This window comes from Bidens hawaiensis, unplaced genomic scaffold (genome assembly GCF_021521415.1).
Source record: "Bidens hawaiensis isolate Kalapana, Puna unplaced genomic scaffold, B.hawaiensis_p1.1 tig00051343_1, whole genome shotgun sequence".
Classification (NCBI taxonomy): Eukaryota; Viridiplantae; Streptophyta; class Magnoliopsida; order Asterales; family Asteraceae; genus Bidens; species Bidens hawaiensis.
Genome location: NW_027499201.1, coordinates 54,152 through 72,937, shown reverse-complemented (window position 1 = coordinate 72,937; position 18,786 = coordinate 54,152). Strand labels below are relative to the sequence as shown.

At 43.2% G+C, this 18,786-nt stretch overlaps 1 protein-coding gene across 1 annotated transcript; it reads left to right on the top strand.

The window, feature by feature from the left end:
- Window positions 1–915: 915 nt before the first annotated feature.
- LOC143598990 (uncharacterized) lies at window positions 916–1,941 on the top strand. The gene has a single exon (XM_077077063.1). It carries the CDS (start codon window positions 1,168–1,170, stop codon window positions 1,876–1,878), a length of 711 nt encoding a protein of 236 aa, XP_076933178.1. The 5' UTR covers window positions 916–1,167; the 3' UTR covers window positions 1,879–1,941.
- Window positions 1,942–18,786: the final 16,845 nt, after the last annotated feature.

Sequence of the window (18,786 nt, the reverse complement as noted above, 5' to 3'; positions counted from 1 at the left end):
TTAGACAACAATCAACTTGTATTTAATCTGTCATTTATATGTACTTATGATAAAAATAACTTACTATAGATGCATTTACTAGTGAAAATCTTTAGTTGGTACAAGCTTTTGCAAGACGAGGTTTTAAACACACGTTAATGCAAATTAAGTAATGTGTGGGATGGAAGCAATTACATAATACCTTACATAATACCAACCTCACTTATTTTGGGCCTAGAAGTACATTTTGTCTTAATAAAAAAAACTTTTTATATTATTTACTTTTTTCATGGCCAACAAACAGATAATCACATTGGTATTCCGTACGAGGTGACCCAACGGTAAAAAGGCCACTGCAAGTTGGCACAACCCAACCATACAAAACCCTTAAACGCCTCTAAGTTATCTCAAATTATGGGGAAAACTCAACCGTTCAACGACCCACTGATAGTAAAACTCGGACACCATCAAAATTGAACCGGATATCACAAAGATCTCGATTTTTCTTTATTAAGTCATTCATTACCTCCGCAAAATGTTGTATGTGAAAATAAAACCCATATTATCTACCACTACACCACATTATAAACAACAACCTAAGTCTTTATTGAAGAACTAATATTTTCTACTACTATACAAATGATCACAATAGAAATGACAACTATTTATCATTGTTTTTAAAAAACCGGCTGGCAAGTAATATTGGAAATATTGATTATAGTCTTCTTTTATTTGTTTCCCTAAACATCTTGATTTTTTTGTTATATTGTGGATATTGTATATATCTAAATAATTGATAGTGTTATCCGGTTCTTAATCCGAGACAACCGGTCCGACCAGTAAACCAGTAGCGCGTCCAGTTCGACGTCCGATACGGTTTTAAAAACATTGGCATTTATATAATTTAAACTTAAACTCAAGAGATGATTAAAGAAAAATAATAATTACCATTGGAAATTGCAATATGACGCCAATGCTACACACTACACCACCCATCATCTTCACACCTTGTCTCTCTCACACACTGTTGACCCTGCAAAAAGCTTACCTCACCCTGCAACTTTTGCAGCCATTAAACGAAGGGAAAGCTTCCCCCCTTTACTTATTTATCAACACCCACCCACCCACCCACCCCATTTCTCCACATTCACTCTCAACACCCTCACTCACAATCTGGCTTTCCCTACCATGGATGTCTTCAGCCTCCTCAACTTCTGGCGCAACGCCGGCGTTGGCCACCCCATTACCACCCAACAACTCGACTTTGACTTCACCATTGACGACGATAACTCATTCTTCGACTTGGTATTTACAAATACCGATAACGCGTCCGTTATTATAAACAATAAGAGAAAAGTTTTGCCTCTTGACTCATCCAATACCAAGTCTCCGTTTCGAGCGTTGAAGCTAACCTTTCAAAATAATAATAAATCGAGATCAGACAAGAAGAAAATAAAACGTGAAGTTGAACTTGAACACGTTACGAATAGTTCTCTTTTAAAATCAGAGCCGTCGAAGCGGTTCTCGAAAGACGTGGTTCATAAATACTTGAATCTTATTAAGCCATTGTATGTTAGGGTGTCCGGTAAGTCTAACGGCTCTATGGCCGCCACGTCATCAGAGTTATGTACAAGGAAGGATGGTAAACCAACGGTGTTTAAGCGGTTGGGAAAAAGCCGCTCGTCGTCGTCGTCATCTGCCGGAAAAGTTACTCCGGCGCCGGCAGCCAGAAGGTGTTCCGATTCAGATTTGCAACAAGATGGAATCCAAGGTGCTATTTTGCACTGCAAGAAATCGTACGGTTCTCCTTCAGGGTGTGATGTGCTGTCAAGATCTGGAAGTGCTCAGTATCAAGAGTCTTGGATATGTATTGAAGAACTGAAAAGAAGCAGTATATGAGGAATGAAGAAATGGCGGGAATATATTCATATGTATTTAGTTTTAGTGTTGGTTAATGTAATGATAAAAGTATATTATTATTATTTGTGTTGAAATGAAAATTTAGAGAGAGAAGTATGGATAGTATGGCTGAGGGGTGCGGAGCGCGAGAAAGGGCGCAAGTGGCGAGGCGGTCGCGCCCCGGGGCGCGAGGACCACACCACCGAGGCGCTATAGGGGCGCGAGAGGGGCGCGAGCGCGGAAAAAGAGGCAGACGCGGGTGGGCTAGCGGCTGGGGGGGGCGTGAATGTGGCTTGGGATGCGTGAAAAAGAGCCGTTGGGTGGGTTTTGTTAATAAAAAAAAAATTTTCAAATCCTATATATTAACATACCATCCGGAACACAAAATCAAACTCGATTTTCAACCTATATCAAACCCAAACAAACACCAATATCACATACCAATATCACATACCACACCCAAAACCCAAAATCACCCCATCTTCCAAACCTTTTTTTAAAAACATGGCTGGAAATTGGTACCCAAACCTAGAATCAGATTACAGTTACGACGATTTATGGTCGGCACCGGACCAACCGATGTTTTATTCGGGGTCGCAACAACCATCCGGCTTTCAACCATCCAACATACAACCGTCTCCTAACTTTGTAGTTCCGGAGACACAAGAACCAGAACCAGAAGGTGAAGCTGCGGGACAAAGAAGACGCGTCCACCGGAAAAAACAAGTTGCAACGGACGGGTCGGGTTCGGCTTCGACCGGAAGGGCGAAACGGAAAATCACTCCGTGGTCATCGGATGAGAAGGAAGCCCTGTGTCGGGCTTGGATAGCCATTTCTGAGGATCGGCGTTGCGGTAATTGTTTTAACGTTTTTAAAAATGATTTTAAAAAAAAGTTAAATAAAAAAGTTAAATGACTTACAAATTTATTTATGCATTTTGCAGCCGACTACCAAAAGAGCAAGGTCTTTTGGACAAAGGTTAGGGAGACGTTCTATTCGCTCGTTGGGAGTACAGAGCGGAACCCCGATATGATTTCGGGTCGGTGGACCGAAATCAGAGAATTTGTCGGCTTGTTTACTAATCTGTTCAACAGGAACGCCGGTCGTATGAGACCAAGTGGCAGTGACGATTTGGCGGTCTATAATTTCACTGTCGAAGAGTGGAGGCAGGAGTGCCTGCGGAGGTATGGGACGGTGAAGACGTGGGACGGTGTAAAGGTGTGGGAGAGGTTGAGAAGGTGTTCCAAGTGGGTTGAGCTGGTGGCGCCGGACCTTGATGCGGAAGTAGGGCCGAAACGGACTAAAACTAGTTCGTCTGGAGCGTACAGCACTTCCGCCGGGTCGGATTGCCGGGTTGGATTCGACCTAAACGTTGCGGGGGAGGAAACGTCTTCACCGCCGAGGAGGCGGCCATTGGGAAGGGACGCCAGGGGGAAAAAACCGGCTGAGGGGGAAGCCGTAAACATCAACGATCTTGTTGAATCCCTCAATAAATTCAACAAAACCATGGAGGTGGTCTCTATTGACAAAAAGGAAAAAAAAAAGAATGAGAGATTTGGACTTCCTTGCAAGAGACTTCAGCCACCTAAATCCGGTCGACCAAATGCTGATGGAAAAACAAAAGGAACGTATCCGGAAGAGGTTGATCGAAGAAGACGAAGCCGAAGAATAAGAATAATGTTTTTCTTTAGTACTTTAATTTTTTTTTATATATTAATGTGTTTTTTTAATTAATGTGTGTTTTTTTAAATAATTTCTTGTTTTTTTAATAATACGTTTTTTTAATACATTTATAAAAAAATAAAAAAATAAACCGCTCGCGCCCCCTCTCGTGCCCCTCCACACCATGGCCCGGGGCGCTATCACCACTACCAACACCCATCTTATCAAGTTTCTCTCTCTGCCACACGTCACAATATTATTGGCTCGCGCCCCCACTCACGCCCCCTCTCGCGCCCCCAACACCCCTCAGCCTAATGAGTGAAGTATGAGATAGTATTTTGTAAAGTGAAAGGTGATGATTGCAACAACAAAATTATGATGTGGAGATTAAAACTTAATGATGACAAAATCTTTTTTGCTTGTATATGCTCATTGCTCTCCACTATATATTGTTACTTGGATTGAGAATTTTATTCAATGTATTAGTCTGTTAGACCACTTTATCTTTAGTCAGGAATGGAACCAGAAAATTTATTCAAGATAATGATTAGGGGTTGAAACTAATTTTAAGAAGGGCGATCGGAATTTTTACATTTGTGATATGTATAACACTAATTGTTTTTAAGGTGGTTAGTCGCCCCCTTTAAGGGCTAGGTCCGCCATTGGACTTAATACTAGAGTTGATAAAAAGGAAATGGTTAAGTTGCCTAATCTAAACGGTTAGGAATTGAAAATGGCAGTTGAATAACTAGTTATTGAGAAACTAATTTGTAACCGATACAAACAGTAAGTTCAAGAACATTCGGGTACTCAGGTCACACACTGCAGTGTCGATCGAATACACGTGCCACCTAATCATCCATCTTCACTTTCAAAACTAACTGAATGATGCGGGATGGAAGTTAATGAAGTCAATCATCCACCTTTCTTCATACCCTCACACTACACAATCGGGTATTGCAAACCGATTTGCCAACTTGAGGGTGGAACCGGTTTGCTAAGGGGTAGATTGTTGGAATAATTCTAATAGTCACATGTGAAACGGGGGTGAAATTGAGACGAAGTTAAAATGGTTAAGATTTTGAATTTGAGTTGTATAGGTGATTTATTAAAGTTATAAGTTTGGGTTTTATTTACTTGATTTAATGAGTAGTAGAGTTATGAGTTGTTTAGGTTTGATTAAGTTTAAATACAAGGTATACTCAGATTGTTTGGTGTTGAGTATTTGGTGAGTAGTTAGTTTTTTATATTATTAACAAGCAATAATAGTAAATTGTCAAAATCCTTCTTCTGGTTTGGTTACTTTCACAACTTTTGTTCAAAAAGTTTTTTATTTTGCAATTGGACTGTTCAGATTTCTCAATTGTTGTCTAAATCGATTACCTTGTCTACTTTCATCGTTAAAATAGGGCCATATCTGTCTTTTCTTCTTTGTTTTTCGTTACCAATTGAATCTTAGCCTATAGCGCGACATGAAGCTCAACATGGTTCAGGAGATAAGGAGGTATCGGCGGGAGCTCTGCCCCCACTTCTAGGTACCGCAAAAACTATACTTCATATTTATATCAAGGGATTGTATGCGATTTTATTAACATGCCTCATCTTCATTTTGTTTTCTTCGTTTCATTCATACCCTCAATTAGACTTTTTGAAATATCCAAGAACTTAAATAAGATCAAATGTATTTTATAAAGCACAAGAAATCACAGTAAAAAGAAAAAAAAGAAAAGAAATGACAGTGTAGATTCCGTTTGTCACAGTGCGCCTCAAACTCCAAAATCATAATAGCATCTCCAATGCTTTGTGATGGTTTAAAATTCAAACATCTTGATCATCCACTCAAATTCTCTCTCATTTCATTCTCACTGTTAGATAATGAGAAATACAAGGTTGATTCCATTGATAATAATGCATTACAATATATAGAGAACGGTATTCAAACCCTAATCATCTAAGGTGGGCCCGTGGGCTTACACTTATAATACCTAATAATAATATAGTCTAATACTCCCCCACAGTCGAAGCGGAAGAAAACCTGAAGCTCCAGACTGGAAAAAAAAACCATAAAATATAATAAGATTAAAACGTGCTTCGTTCGACTTAAAACTCCAAACTTTTGCCAACAAATCCATCTTTTACTTGATTTACAATGCATAGTCTTCAATGATAAGATCCCATAATCCTTCAAAAGCGTGTAACGCGGTTGCGCAACCACGCGTGGGGGTGAGGGTAGAAATTCTAACTAACTAGTAGTGCGGCAGCGGAGCGTAGTGCTGCAGGCTGCACAGCAGAGGACTGGAGTCCAATGAGCGGCGGACCAAAGTCGGCGGCAATAGTAGGGACCGTAGTCCAACAAGCGGCGGACCGAAGTCAGCGGCTATAAATAAATAAAAGCAAAAGAGCGGCAACCAAGAGCGGCTTGACGGAAAAGTAGGATCAAAGAAGTTAACTCCAACTATTTTGGGTAATGATTCTTGAAGAGGTAGGTCCCAGCAGAGCCCAGTTGGACCCGCAGGACTCACCTTGAAGAGAGACGTCTGCGCAGAAACCAACTGGATCCGCAGAACCCACCATGCTCAGAGACGTGACGTCCTTACGCGCAGTACGCAAGCTGTTCCCGCAGAAAATGCCTCCCAATGGTGAAGTACTCCGCTGTTCCCGCAGCTGCGGATACAAGCCATCAGGGAAGGCCACCCGCGCAGCAAGGCTACACGCACAAGGCACTTAGCTCTCAAAATAATTCAGTAATGTCACATGAAGAAGGAATGAGCAAAGCCGAGAACAATCCCGCACAAAGGCGGGAGGGGGAATACTCCCGCCCAAATGAGCCAGTCCGTACGATACTGGAGGATCTTTTGTACTGTACCTGACGAGGTATGGGCAAAAGATCTGACCAGAGATACGACAGCTCATTGACAACAGTATGGCGAGCAGCATGCTCTTGTACTGTATGTCACTATTAGCCGCTGCCTACTCACCAACTCCTGTCATACCACGTGCATAGCCTGCAGTTGGTGGAAAAGGAATAGTACACAGCAGGCCTGGTCACTGTCAGCCGCTGCCTACCCACCAACTGCCAGCATGGCATGTGCGTAGGCCACAGTTGGTAGAACAGGAATACTATTCAGCCGGCTATACCTTCTTGGAAACCTACCTTCGGCTATAAATACCCCAAATGGTATGATCATCTCACCTTATCTTGTATCTCATATCTTATACCTGATATCTGCTCTAGCAATCTCTTAATATACACTTATATTCAAGAGCAATCTAGTCTGATTCTCACGCCGGAGGGTGGTCACCAGGAGGTACCCCCCCTTCTCAGTGACGAGCTCACGGTGTTTTTTTTCCAGGTTATCAGAAAAACCATCTTTGCCGGATCTAACCCCTCGTGGGAAACATCTATTTAACCCCCAGATTATCCGTAATCTGCCCAGGGTCGATTAGTGTTTCTTCATTAGCGCCATCCGTGCATAAAAGCTAGAACTTAATTCTTTTTCAGTTTTCTCAAAACTTCTGGAAAGATGGTTAAAGAAACTCTGGTAACCACAACCCCAGCTACTGGGGGGAATACCGACGACTACACAGTTTTTACGAACACTACCCCGGTTACCCAAGCCGGGGTAAGTGCAGTAAATTTTACGAACACTACCCCAGTTATCCAAGCTGGGGCAAGTGCAGTAAATAATCTCTCACTGGGATTCACTGATACCCAGTTAGAGAGACAAAGAACGAGGCTCCCCCGCCAAACACTCGATGAAGTTAAAGCGTGGTCGGAAGCACGTCAAAAAGAATTCCAAGCTGAGTTGGATGAACGCTTACGTTCACTCCAACAGCCTGAGGAATTCATAGAGTACTTGGATGATGATTCGGAGGAATCCGATAGTGACGCAAACCCTCGTCATAAGGCGAAAGGGAAGCGTAAGGAAACGGACTCCCAACCGAAAAGGCATTTTGGAGAAACCTTCAAACCAAAAAACGCGGGTGGAAACCCACGTGACTTCTCCAAAACATTTACACCAACTGCTGCAAAGGCGAGAACGTCCAAATTTGCAAGGGACATTACGGAAGCAATCGTCCCAAAAAGTGCCAAACAGATGTCCAACATCGGCACTTACGATGGTATATCTGATACAGACGATCATTTGAACAGGTTCATAGCGGGGGCAACCGTCAGTAGTTGGACGGAACCTACGTGGTGTTACATGTTCCAAATGACGCTTGTGGGGGCAGCTAGAGCGTGGTTCGATCGTCTACCGGTCCACCACATCTACGATTGGGAAGACTTCCAGCAGAAGTTTAGCCAACACTTCAGCCAACAAAGAAAGTATACCGAAGAGCAATGGACAATCCTCAATTGCATTCGAGAGGAAGATGAATCTTTGCCAGACTTCATCACTCGCTTCAACTCAAAGAAGCTAAGTCTGGGTAATATTAGCGAAGATCTTGTTCGCGCTGCTTTCATCCAGGGCGCGAACGACCCAGAGCTCATCTGCACCTTAACGGGTAGAGATGGCATGCCATCCACATGGATGTCATCATGACAGCAGCTAAACGCTTTGCGGAAACGGAAAAGCAACTGGGTAGAGATCTCCCCCAGAGCACAAACCTCTACACTCAGAAAACAAGAGAAGACAACGTCCTTACCGCCCGACTAAACAAAAAGCGGAAGCTAGGTATTTGCCAGTCAAGGGTAAACTTTGACACCTCATCCGGCTTGCAACATCGGTTGGGCGGAAGGGATAACGTACAGTCGAACCAGAACTCCAGATGGACGCCACTCACCAAAAGCGTCACCGAGATATTCGCCACTGAGGAGCTCCCATGGCCAAAGGCTCCAATAATCCGACATCGTCACAATGCTGATCGGAGCAAATACTGTGACTTTCACAGGACAAAAGGCCACAACACTGAAGAATGCACAGAAGTAAAGGACATCGTCGAAGCATTTGTCAGAGATGGGACGCTCGCGCACCTCGTGGCGTAACGAACGCTGAGCAGGCTGATGTGTGTAAAACCCCAGTTGGGGAAAACACGATGAAAATTGCAGCTTCAATGTTGGAGACAACATACTGCGTAAACAACGAGATCCCGAACCAGGTGCATATCGGCTCGATGGCACTCCCATCCCAACAACATGGAAGGGAGCTCAATTACACAGTTTGCATGTAGATCAATTCCAAACTTGTAAAGAAAAGGCCCAGAGCCACTTCTAATGGAAATGATTCTCCTTAGAACATTGATGCTGATGATCTTATATTTATACTTATGAACTTTCCACACTGATATGCCGGTCTTCACCGCATACATAAGTGGGGAAGTCGTTGCTTGTGGAAGGCGGCAAAACCCGCATAAACACAAAAAACGGCAAACCTTCACGCAGGACAGTCATAGGTGAAGTTTGGTCATCCCACTAAATGAAAGTGCCGGTCCTAACCGCACAAATCATGATAGAGGAAACCGAACTAACCTATTGACAACCGCGCGTCGAACGGTTAATTTATTCAAAACACTGATGCCGGTTTTCACCGCATAAATAAGTGTAAAGAAGTCGTTGCTTGTGGAAGGCGGCAAAACCCGCATAAACACAAAACGGCAAACCTTCACGCAGGTCAGTCATAGGGAAAGCTTGGTGATCCCACCAAATGAAAGTGCCGGTCCTAACCGCACAAATCAAAATAGAAGAAACCGAACTAACCTATTGACAACCACGCGTCGAACGGTTAACCTATTCAAAACCCTTAGAAAATTTCTAACGAAAAGATGAGGAAAACCTCCACGCAGGTCAGATATAGGTGAAGTTTAGCCATCCTACCAAGTGCAAGTGACGGTTTTACCCGCACAATCACGAAGGAAGAAGCAAAACTCCAACCTATTATCTACCACGTTCAAAGGTTAACTTATTCTAAACCCTTAGAAAATTTCTAACGAAAGGGATGTGGAAAACCTCCACGCAGGTCAGATATAGATAAAGTTTAGCCATCCTACTAAGTGCAAGTGACGGTCTTACCCGCACAATCACGAAGGAGGAAGCAAAACTTCAACCTATTATCTACCACGTTCAAAGGTTAACTTATTCTAAACACTTGGAAAGTTGCTAATTTAAACTAAAGTATGCATGAGCAAGTCATATAACGTTTATAAAGCAAGTAATCCAGTGAAAAAAGATTTATATTTCATAATAATTCAAGTATTACAAGAATGGCCGGGTAACTACCCGCTTACAAGAATATAAATCTGTACAATGTAAACCTATCCTAACAGTGGGAAGGGATCTTAAGGTTCAAGCTTCAGGACCACTCCCCCCAAACCCACTTGTACCCGCACCATCAGTTGGCTGTGGCGGTTCAAGGAAGGTCTTTAGAATGGCTAGCCCATCATCAGCAGCAGCAACTTCGTTCACCTTCTCCACCACCGGATGCGGGAAGGCGGCATACTGATTCACTGCTTGGTCATATACAGCTTCAGTATCAACATCATATAAAGGGAAGTTGGAAGGCGGGATGCCTTTCTCAACGAACCCTAGACCAAGCAGGAAGCCGGCCTTTTCCCCATCCTCATGAGAAGCGTTGAGGGCTGCGCTCATAGCATCGTCATAAGATGTATCCGTGAAGACCCGATGCACAACCTACAAAAAAAAATGTGTCAAAACCTTTTCTAAGTACAAAGAAAAGCGTAAAGACATTATGAAGTTAAGCTTACCTGAGACAACGCTTCTCGAAGAAGCCATTCCTTGGCAACCAGAGCCTCCTGGAGGGCGGCTTGAGCTTGGTTACGGGCGCGTTCGGTTTCAGTTTATTAAGGTTGGCAAGCAACACTTCCTTTGCAGCAGCCTCTTCAACGCCCTTTAGCTTCCGCTCAGTGTGGTCAAGCACGCCTCTCTAGTCCAAGATCTCTTGGAGCTTCTTGGCGTCTTCCATCGCCAAGGCATCATGAGCCTGTTGGAGCACTTCTAGTTTGGCTTTAAGTTCCTCATTCTCGAGGCGTAGAGGCTCAGCAACAGCTTCAGCCTTGGTGGCCCTCTCGGTTGCGTTCCGTGCGGTTTCCTTAGCCAGCCGAAGCTGTTCGTTAACAGCTTGGGCAGCCTTGGAACGGGCCTCGAGACGGGCCTGAACTTCAACCTCAAGGGCCTTGAAGGCCTTCTCCTTCTCCGCAGTAAGGGCGGAGAGCCTCCTGTTCTCCTCCCGGACGGCCCGCGCCTGAGCTACTTCTTGGATACGAGCTGCTTTTAACTTGTCGTTTTCACGACAAAGCAGCTCGACGCGCGGCTGCATCTGGGCCAGGAGAATCCGAAGCTCATTGGTTAGCCTACCCTCCTTGTAGCTAGCCATTGCTTCCCCCAACGCACCACTGGGAGCTGCGTGACGAGCCCACTCCACGTACTCCACAGGCGTGCGAAGGGTTGTTCCTCGGCGGATGTTCCATCGTGGAACATACACTTCATTGGAATCCGACACTGCAAAAACAAAAAGCAGTTAGGAAAAGATGATATATAAAAAAAAAGGCCAAAAGAACCCTACGCACCTGTAGGGTCGACAACAGGCCGATAGCCGCCAAACCCATCACCTGAACTCAAGGGAAATCCATCCAAGAGGTCAGGCAGATGGGAAGGAGGCAGAGGTTGGCGAGAAGCCCCAAGCATACCTGAAGGATCGGCCGTATTTGCCGGCGTCGGAGGAGGCGTGGAGGCCGCCGCGGTAGAAACCAACGGAGGTGAACTCACCGGAGGTGAACTCACAACCGTGGTCGCCGCTGCGGAGGAGCCCGCAGAAATAGTCACCGCCGGCTCAGTGAAAGATTCAGTAAATATGGCACTGACAGCCGGCGGAGATGTCGTCACAGTTGGAACAGTTGGCTCAACTGGGTGAGCAACTGAACCAACTGAAGCAGGCGCGGACGCCTGGGTCATCGCCTCAGGTAGGTTGACCAAACCTACCATCATGGGTCCGGAGGTGCACCTCCCCGCTCCACCCTGGAATGCGGTAGCATCCACGCCTGCACAAAGAAGATATATAATAAGAATAATGGCGAAAAGATATGAAGTTAAAAGTAAAGAGTTTGTACTTACGGGTTTTCTTGAGCCTAAAGGTGCGAACAGGCGGGGACGAACCCGATGGAGCCGGCCTCTTCACGCCGCTCACCGTCGTCGTCCTGGGCTGCTCGGAGGTGATAGTCGTCTCAGCCTCCGGAGCAGTGGTCTTTTCACCACCTGGGTTCCCCGCCGCCTCCCCGCTCTCGGTCTCTGAATCAGACCGATGCACCGGATCGGCAGTGGAGGCAACCTTCGCCTTCCCCTTCCCGCCGGCAGCCTTCTTCTTCCGCACCAACGGAGGACCATCTGCGGATTCCTCATCAGAAGATGACAAGATTAGAGGAATTCCAGCAGAGGTTTCAGCATTGAGAAGTCGAGGGTTGAATAACGCCTTACCTGGCCGCGTGGCGCTCAGAATAGGGTGGCCTGGCGGGTAGACCTCCACAAACCGATCCCTCGTTTGCTCCAAGATGGGCAACTCGTTCTCATCGAGAGCACGAGTACCCATCCGAGCGGGACCATCACTCTCCCGCGGCTGCAGCAGAGACCGCAAGTCGTTCCCCTCTGAAATAAAAGAAAAACAGTTAGAAGACAAACCTATATAAACAAAGAAGACAGAGCATACCGTAAGGGACAGAGTTCAAACCGTATTCGAGGACGATGGGAACCTGTGACGCCTCCTTCCACACCCAGCTCATCCCAAGCATCACCATCCCAGACTCCGCAAAGCGGTACACCGGAGTCTGGATCCGAGAGATCTTGGCGAACCATTCCGCCTCCTGGTAGTTTGGGGTGTGAAGGGCGGGGAGTGCTCTCCCATTCTTAAACGTCATCGCTATCGGGAAGACGCGAGCGGAGATATAAAAAAACTCCCTCTTCCACGACCGAAGACTGCGCTCGGTTGCGCAGATCTTCAGACCCTTGATCCGATTGACCAAGGTATACCACCCCTGGATGCACCTCCAAGAATAGAAGGTCATCAGGCGGTCAACATGGGGCTCCACGCCCAGAATGAGGCACACCCACTCAAAGTGGCGGATCTTGGCGATCGCCATCGGGTGTACCTCCGTCAGATGCACACCGTGCCTCTCCAAGACACGGTATACAAACTTCGTCAATGGGAACCTGAGATTCCCATTGGGAACCTGAGATTCCCATAAACGAAGAATGCAGCATACACCCCTATTTTGCCTTTGGGGGCATCGTACACCGTCTGGTGTGACTCCGGAAACTCAGGCTCGAACGGCTCGAGCATGAACTTCCGGACGATGTACTGAAAAAGCTCAGTGGGAAGAGCACACTGGCATTCGCCAGCAGTGCTCTTATCGTCTTTATCAGACGTAGACGTCGGGATCTCGACGTGCACGTCAGATTCCTCGGCAGCAGCTTCAAAATCGTGAGTAGAAGACATGTTTGGATGTACAGAAAAACGATTTCAGAAGAATGCTAGACGGAATAGTGAGTATTCGCCGGAAATCGTTTAGAAGATGAAGAGAGAAGTGAAAGTGTGGATTGCAAAGGACCTTCTCCCCCTTTATATACTCATCGCAATTAATGCGTTGAATTTAATGCGGAAGAGAGAGAAATCGCAGGTGCAATGAAACTATGACACGTGGCAAAGAGGAAGCTGGCAACAGCTGTTGAAAGGACGCGTGCCATTAATTTCGCGGCCACGCGCCTGAAAAATCGCGCCCACGCGCCTGAAAAAGCGCCTGGAATGACCATATACTCTCACGTCGCCATAACTTCCTGCACGTCCTGACACTGTCAGAAGAAACCGTCGGACGACGTTTCAACAGTTTGGACTGTTCTTATCCTTTCACCAACTCTTCGAATTTCAAAATTTCAAAAAGATTCATAAGTAAGCGGGAATATACCCCTTACCTTGGCAACCAAGTAACTATAAGACATGTGCGAGTACAGTGTTAAGGCAAAACCCTTCACATACTTAGCACCTGCAGGGAATTGAAGCCAATAATACCTCGGCAACCAAGTAACCATAAGACGGGTGCGGGTACAGTGTCAAGGCAAAACCCTTCACATACTGAGCACCCGCAGGGAATTGACGCCAGGAATACCTTGGAAGTAAAGTAACCGTAAGACGAGTGCGGGTACAGTGTCAAGGCAAAACCCTTCACATACCTCCGCAGGGAATTGAAACCAAGAAGGATCTTCTGGGCCATGCTTGCGGAAACGGGAATAACATCCCCGCATAGCGGGAACGTCGAGAACTACATTGTTTGAAGCTCCAAGATGGAATTGGTGGTTTTAACATAATTGATCACTATGTTCAAAACTACCAAAACCTCATGGAGAATCTACACAAGTGGGACTCAACGCTCCTGACTTGCGAGGAGGTTACAGACCTACCCGCATCATACCCAAAGATCAAGCAGGAAAGTCGGGAATTTCTGCAAGTGACATTAGGACTTCCGCGGGAAGAATCCTCATGGAAAACCTTAAAACTAAACCCTTTTCAAAACCCTTTGCTTAAGTCCAAAAGTTCACCTCACTTATTAAACATTCATGAGAAGAACATTGGACTGGGGGACTTGAAGAGGTAGGTCCCAGCAGAGCCCAGTTGGACCCGCAGGACTCACCTTGAAGAGAGACGTCTGCGCAGAAACCAACTGGATCCGCAGGACCCACCATGCTCAGAGACGTGACGTCCTTACGCGCAGTACGCAAGCTGTTCCCGCAGGAAATGCCTCCCAATGGTGAAGTACTCCGTCTGTTCCCGCAGCTGCGGATACAAGCCATCAGGGAAGGCCACCCGCGCAGCAAGGCTACACGCACAAGGCACTTAGCTCTCAAAATAATTCAGTAATGTCACCTGAAGAAGGAATGAGCAAAGCCGAGAACAATCCCGCACAAAGGCGGGAGAGGGAATACTCCCGCCCAAATGAGCCAGTCCGTACGATACTGGAGGATCTTTTGTACTGTACCTGACGAGGTATGGGCAAAAGATCTGACCAGAGATACGACAGCTCATTGACAACAGTATGGCGAGCAGCATGCTCTTGTACTGTATGTCACTATTAGCCGCTGCCTACTCACCAACTCCTGTCATACCACGTGCATAGCCTGCAGTTGGTGGAAAAGGAATAGTACACAGCAGGCCTGGTCACTGTCAGCCGCTGCCTACCCACCAACTGCTAGCATGGCACGTGCGTAGGCCACAGTTGGTAGAACAGGAATACTATTCAGCCGGCTATACCTTCTTGGAAACCTACCTTCGGCTATAAATACCCCAAATGGTATGATCATCTCACCTTATCTTGTATCTCATATCTTATACCTGATATCTGCTCTAGCAATCTCTTAATATATACTTATATTCAAGAGCAATCTAGTCTGATTCTCACGCCGGAGGGTGGTCACAAGGAGGTACCCCCCCCCCTTCTCAGTGACGAGCTCACGGTGTCTGTTTTGCAGGTTATCAGAAGAACCATCTTTGCCGGATCTAACCCCTCGTGGGAAACATCTATTTAACCCCCAGATTATCCGTAATCTGCCCGGGATCGATTAGTGTTTCTTCAATTATGATGATAACCAATTGTGGAGAAACTCAAAATTGAAAAACAAAACATGGAAGGTGGCATGACAAATGGCGGCATAGATTGCTGGTAACGCATGGATCCCTTCAAATATAATTTTGATGATTTGTTTTGATATTAGCCAACATCCAACTTGATATCCAATGAATACTGTGATATTTGTGATTAGGAAGAAAGAACATAAAAGTGATGCAAGCATAAAAGGGATTCCATTGTAATGGTGAAAGTTAAATGCAACAAAACAAAGATGCCACTAGGTGTAAATTAATTTACTTAGCACGCCACTACCACCTGTGAATGGTAATGATCTGAAGCCTAAATTGAAAGAAGCTTTATTATAACCAAATAGAAAAAAAAATGAACGAAGAAAAAAAAATGAACGAAGGTAGGACAGGGCGGCTGCGGAAGCGGTCGGCACACTACAAAAGAGTGGCGGCAGCGACGGCACACTGCCCCGTCTGGTGGATGTATCAAGTGGCGGCGGCTAGGGTTTGTATTTGTGAGGAAGAAGAAAGGTCCATAACTTATGGCTATGATACCATGTTAGATAATGAGAAATACAAGGTTGGGTCCATTGATAATAATGCATTACAATATATAGAGAACAGTATTCAAACACTAATCATCTAAGGTGGGCCCGTGGGCTTACACTTATAATACCTAATAATAATATAGTCTAATACTCACTCCTTCATCCTCACACACACACCTTACAAACCATATTGAAATTCCAAATCATTTTCACTTTCTCTCCTCTCTCTCTTCCACCTAGAAGCCAATTAGGATTCAAACCTTCAAACAACATTGGAGATGCCCTAATACGATAGAAATTGTTGCCAAAATATTTACGAAAGCATCGTTGAATACTTGTGCTTTTACTGCCTGATTGAGACTTACCTTTTACTCTTTTTGTCTGCTGACCTTTCTGTTCACCCATACAAGTATATGTATATATGCACATGTATGGTCACACGAAAGATGTAGACATACGCCTCAATTACCCCACCGTATAATAAAGCCACACATCTATTTTCATAAAATAATATTTAGAGAAAAAGAGCCCTATAAATTCTTTATAAAAATCTTAAAAACCATTCATAAATTATTTGTTTATCAACCAATTAAGTTGGGCTTACAAAAAGTTTTACTCTTGTAATCGTCTCGTCTAACCCGTTTATTTCGACACTTTACAAATTAAAGATTCGTCTTCATATGCATTAATCAATCTCTCTCTTTTAAATTCTCATGTAAGCATTTAGTGTAACTAGATGGACTATGAAAATTAATCAAAAAAGAAAAGAAAAATAAATATATGAGGGTAAACGCAGCAAGCAAAGTAAAGATTAGAATCTAAGATCTCCGTAAGAAAAATACTCAAATGCTTTTATCATTAAGCCATTACCATGAAAGTTTATATATTTCTCTTTTCAACTTGCTTTTTAAGCATTTATCGTGTCATATATGCGTTGAAGTGTATGAGATGAGGCGGTGTGTGTGGTGACATGGTGCACACCACGTCCTCTCTCATCCCACAAAAATTGTCCTAGTATCTAGCATTATACAACATAGATAAGCAAGACATGGTGCCGACAATGAAGATTGGATATATGATTTTATTTGGTGTTTTACATTTTAGTTAAACTTACGTGCGTTTTATATTTATTAATATTAACTAATAATACTACATCATATTAAATTTTAATCTTAAATATTTTATTTTATTAATATTAGTTTTAGTTATTAAAATTAATTGTTTTAAAAGTATTTTGAGTAAGCGACGGATGATTGATATAAGATAGGCTGAATGGTGAAAGTGATACAAGCGATAACTTGACAGTGAGACGGAAATAAGTGATGAATGAGGGGGTATAGTATATATAACACATAAAATAACAAGGAGAATGTGAAATCAAATTTTGTCATTGTGTTCATTATATTTACCATATATAAATGTAAAAAAGAAAAAAAAAACAGAATAAAGAAATAGGAGTTGGTATATATATCCAGGAGGAGTTGTACGTATAGTATAAGGAAGGTGGTGGCAGAGGAAGGATGATTGCTTTATCCTTTACCAGGAATAATGAATCTAACGAATAACAACAATAACAAGACAAAGTGACGAGACAGAGCCACAGATTCAACCCAAGCTATCCACTGTACTATGATTGTTACATCTACATGTTTACTTTTGTTTTTTCTCTTGTTTTTATTCCAATTGTGGGCTTCGGTCTTGCTTTTCTAGGTTTATGTAATTCTACATAACTAAACTAGATCTTAATTACATGAACCAAAACTTGAAAATTAACTAACTGTTTGATGTCAGTTAGTTCGGTACTAGTCTCAAAGAGAGAGATGCTTAAAACAGCTATAAGATATTTCTCTATTTGTATCCATATATTTAAATTTAAATAAATAATAAACTACAACATGTGTAAACATCAAATCCTTTTCATTAATTAAAGCATAATATAAGAGGTGTTTATGCAAATTAACTGCACACGATTTATAATTAACATGCAATTCAAAATGATATAAACATTAAAAAACGAGAGAACTGATGTTTTCGTCCATGTGGTTTGTTAAAATATGCGGTTTTAGTCAAATAGTTTCAAATTTGTAATTTTCGTTCATACGGTTTCAAATAGGGTTTATTTGGGGAGAAAAAAGACAAAACTGTCCTTCACACGAGGGGCACGTTGATGAGCTTAACGAGCAGACTTAACGGGATTAATGAATTCATGTTTAATTGCAAGTGAAATGAAACCACATGGACGAAAATCAATAATTTAAAACTATTTAATTAAAACCGCTTATTACTATTAAAAAAATTTACTTCAGGTTTATATAAAGTTACGTATCCAATAATTTTTTTTCTTTTTAAATGAGTTTTACATAAATGCATCTTAAAAATAGTTATTGAAATCTTTTAGTTAATTTCTGTTTTGAGTTCAAGATATTTGGCAACACTGCCACTTCAGTTCACTACTTCACTTCCTCTGCTAACTTGTTTGGTTAATAAATGTAACAGAATACAAGAGAACAAACCTGTTCAGCAGTGCTTCGTCTTCTGCTTTGTTTGTAGTGTGGGACAGGAAAGTAAAGGGCCCAGTAGTAATAAACAAATTTCTTTATGTAACTGGAGGCCCAAACGTTCAGGGCTATTTTATTTGGATTATCTAATATGTTTTTTTTGAATGGCGACTTTCATTTACAAACGGCACAACTATCTAGAAGGTAGAGGTCGAATTAGATAATAAATGGGCCCTGATTTAGATGTGTTTCGGTCGATTGTTATTATTATCAAGAAAAAAAATTAACACAAGCATCTGATTTGTCAAGACGACTAAGACCTTTGAAATTAAAAGCAACTTCATTTGAAAGCAAATGTGTTCCATTGTAGGTAGATCTTTGATGCGAAAACTTATATGCTATATTGCTATATGATCAAAAGCTAGTAACCTGAGTCATAACATTAGTTGAATCAATTGCATGTATAATTGTATAACATTGTAATATTGTATTACTTTACTTTTTGAATAGAAACTTTAAAGCAAACATAAGGTTGTTGTCATGTGACTTGAAGGTTACATGCTACAAATGGTCACAACAGAGGACTAACTTGCTAATAATTCTAGATTGACAACTGATGTGGGACAT

Excerpts from the sequence above, each read along its gene's own strand:
- LOC143598990 (XM_077077063.1), top strand. The coding sequence starts at position 1,168 with ATGGATGTCTTCAGCCTCCTCAACTTCTGGCGCAACGCCGGCGTTGGC.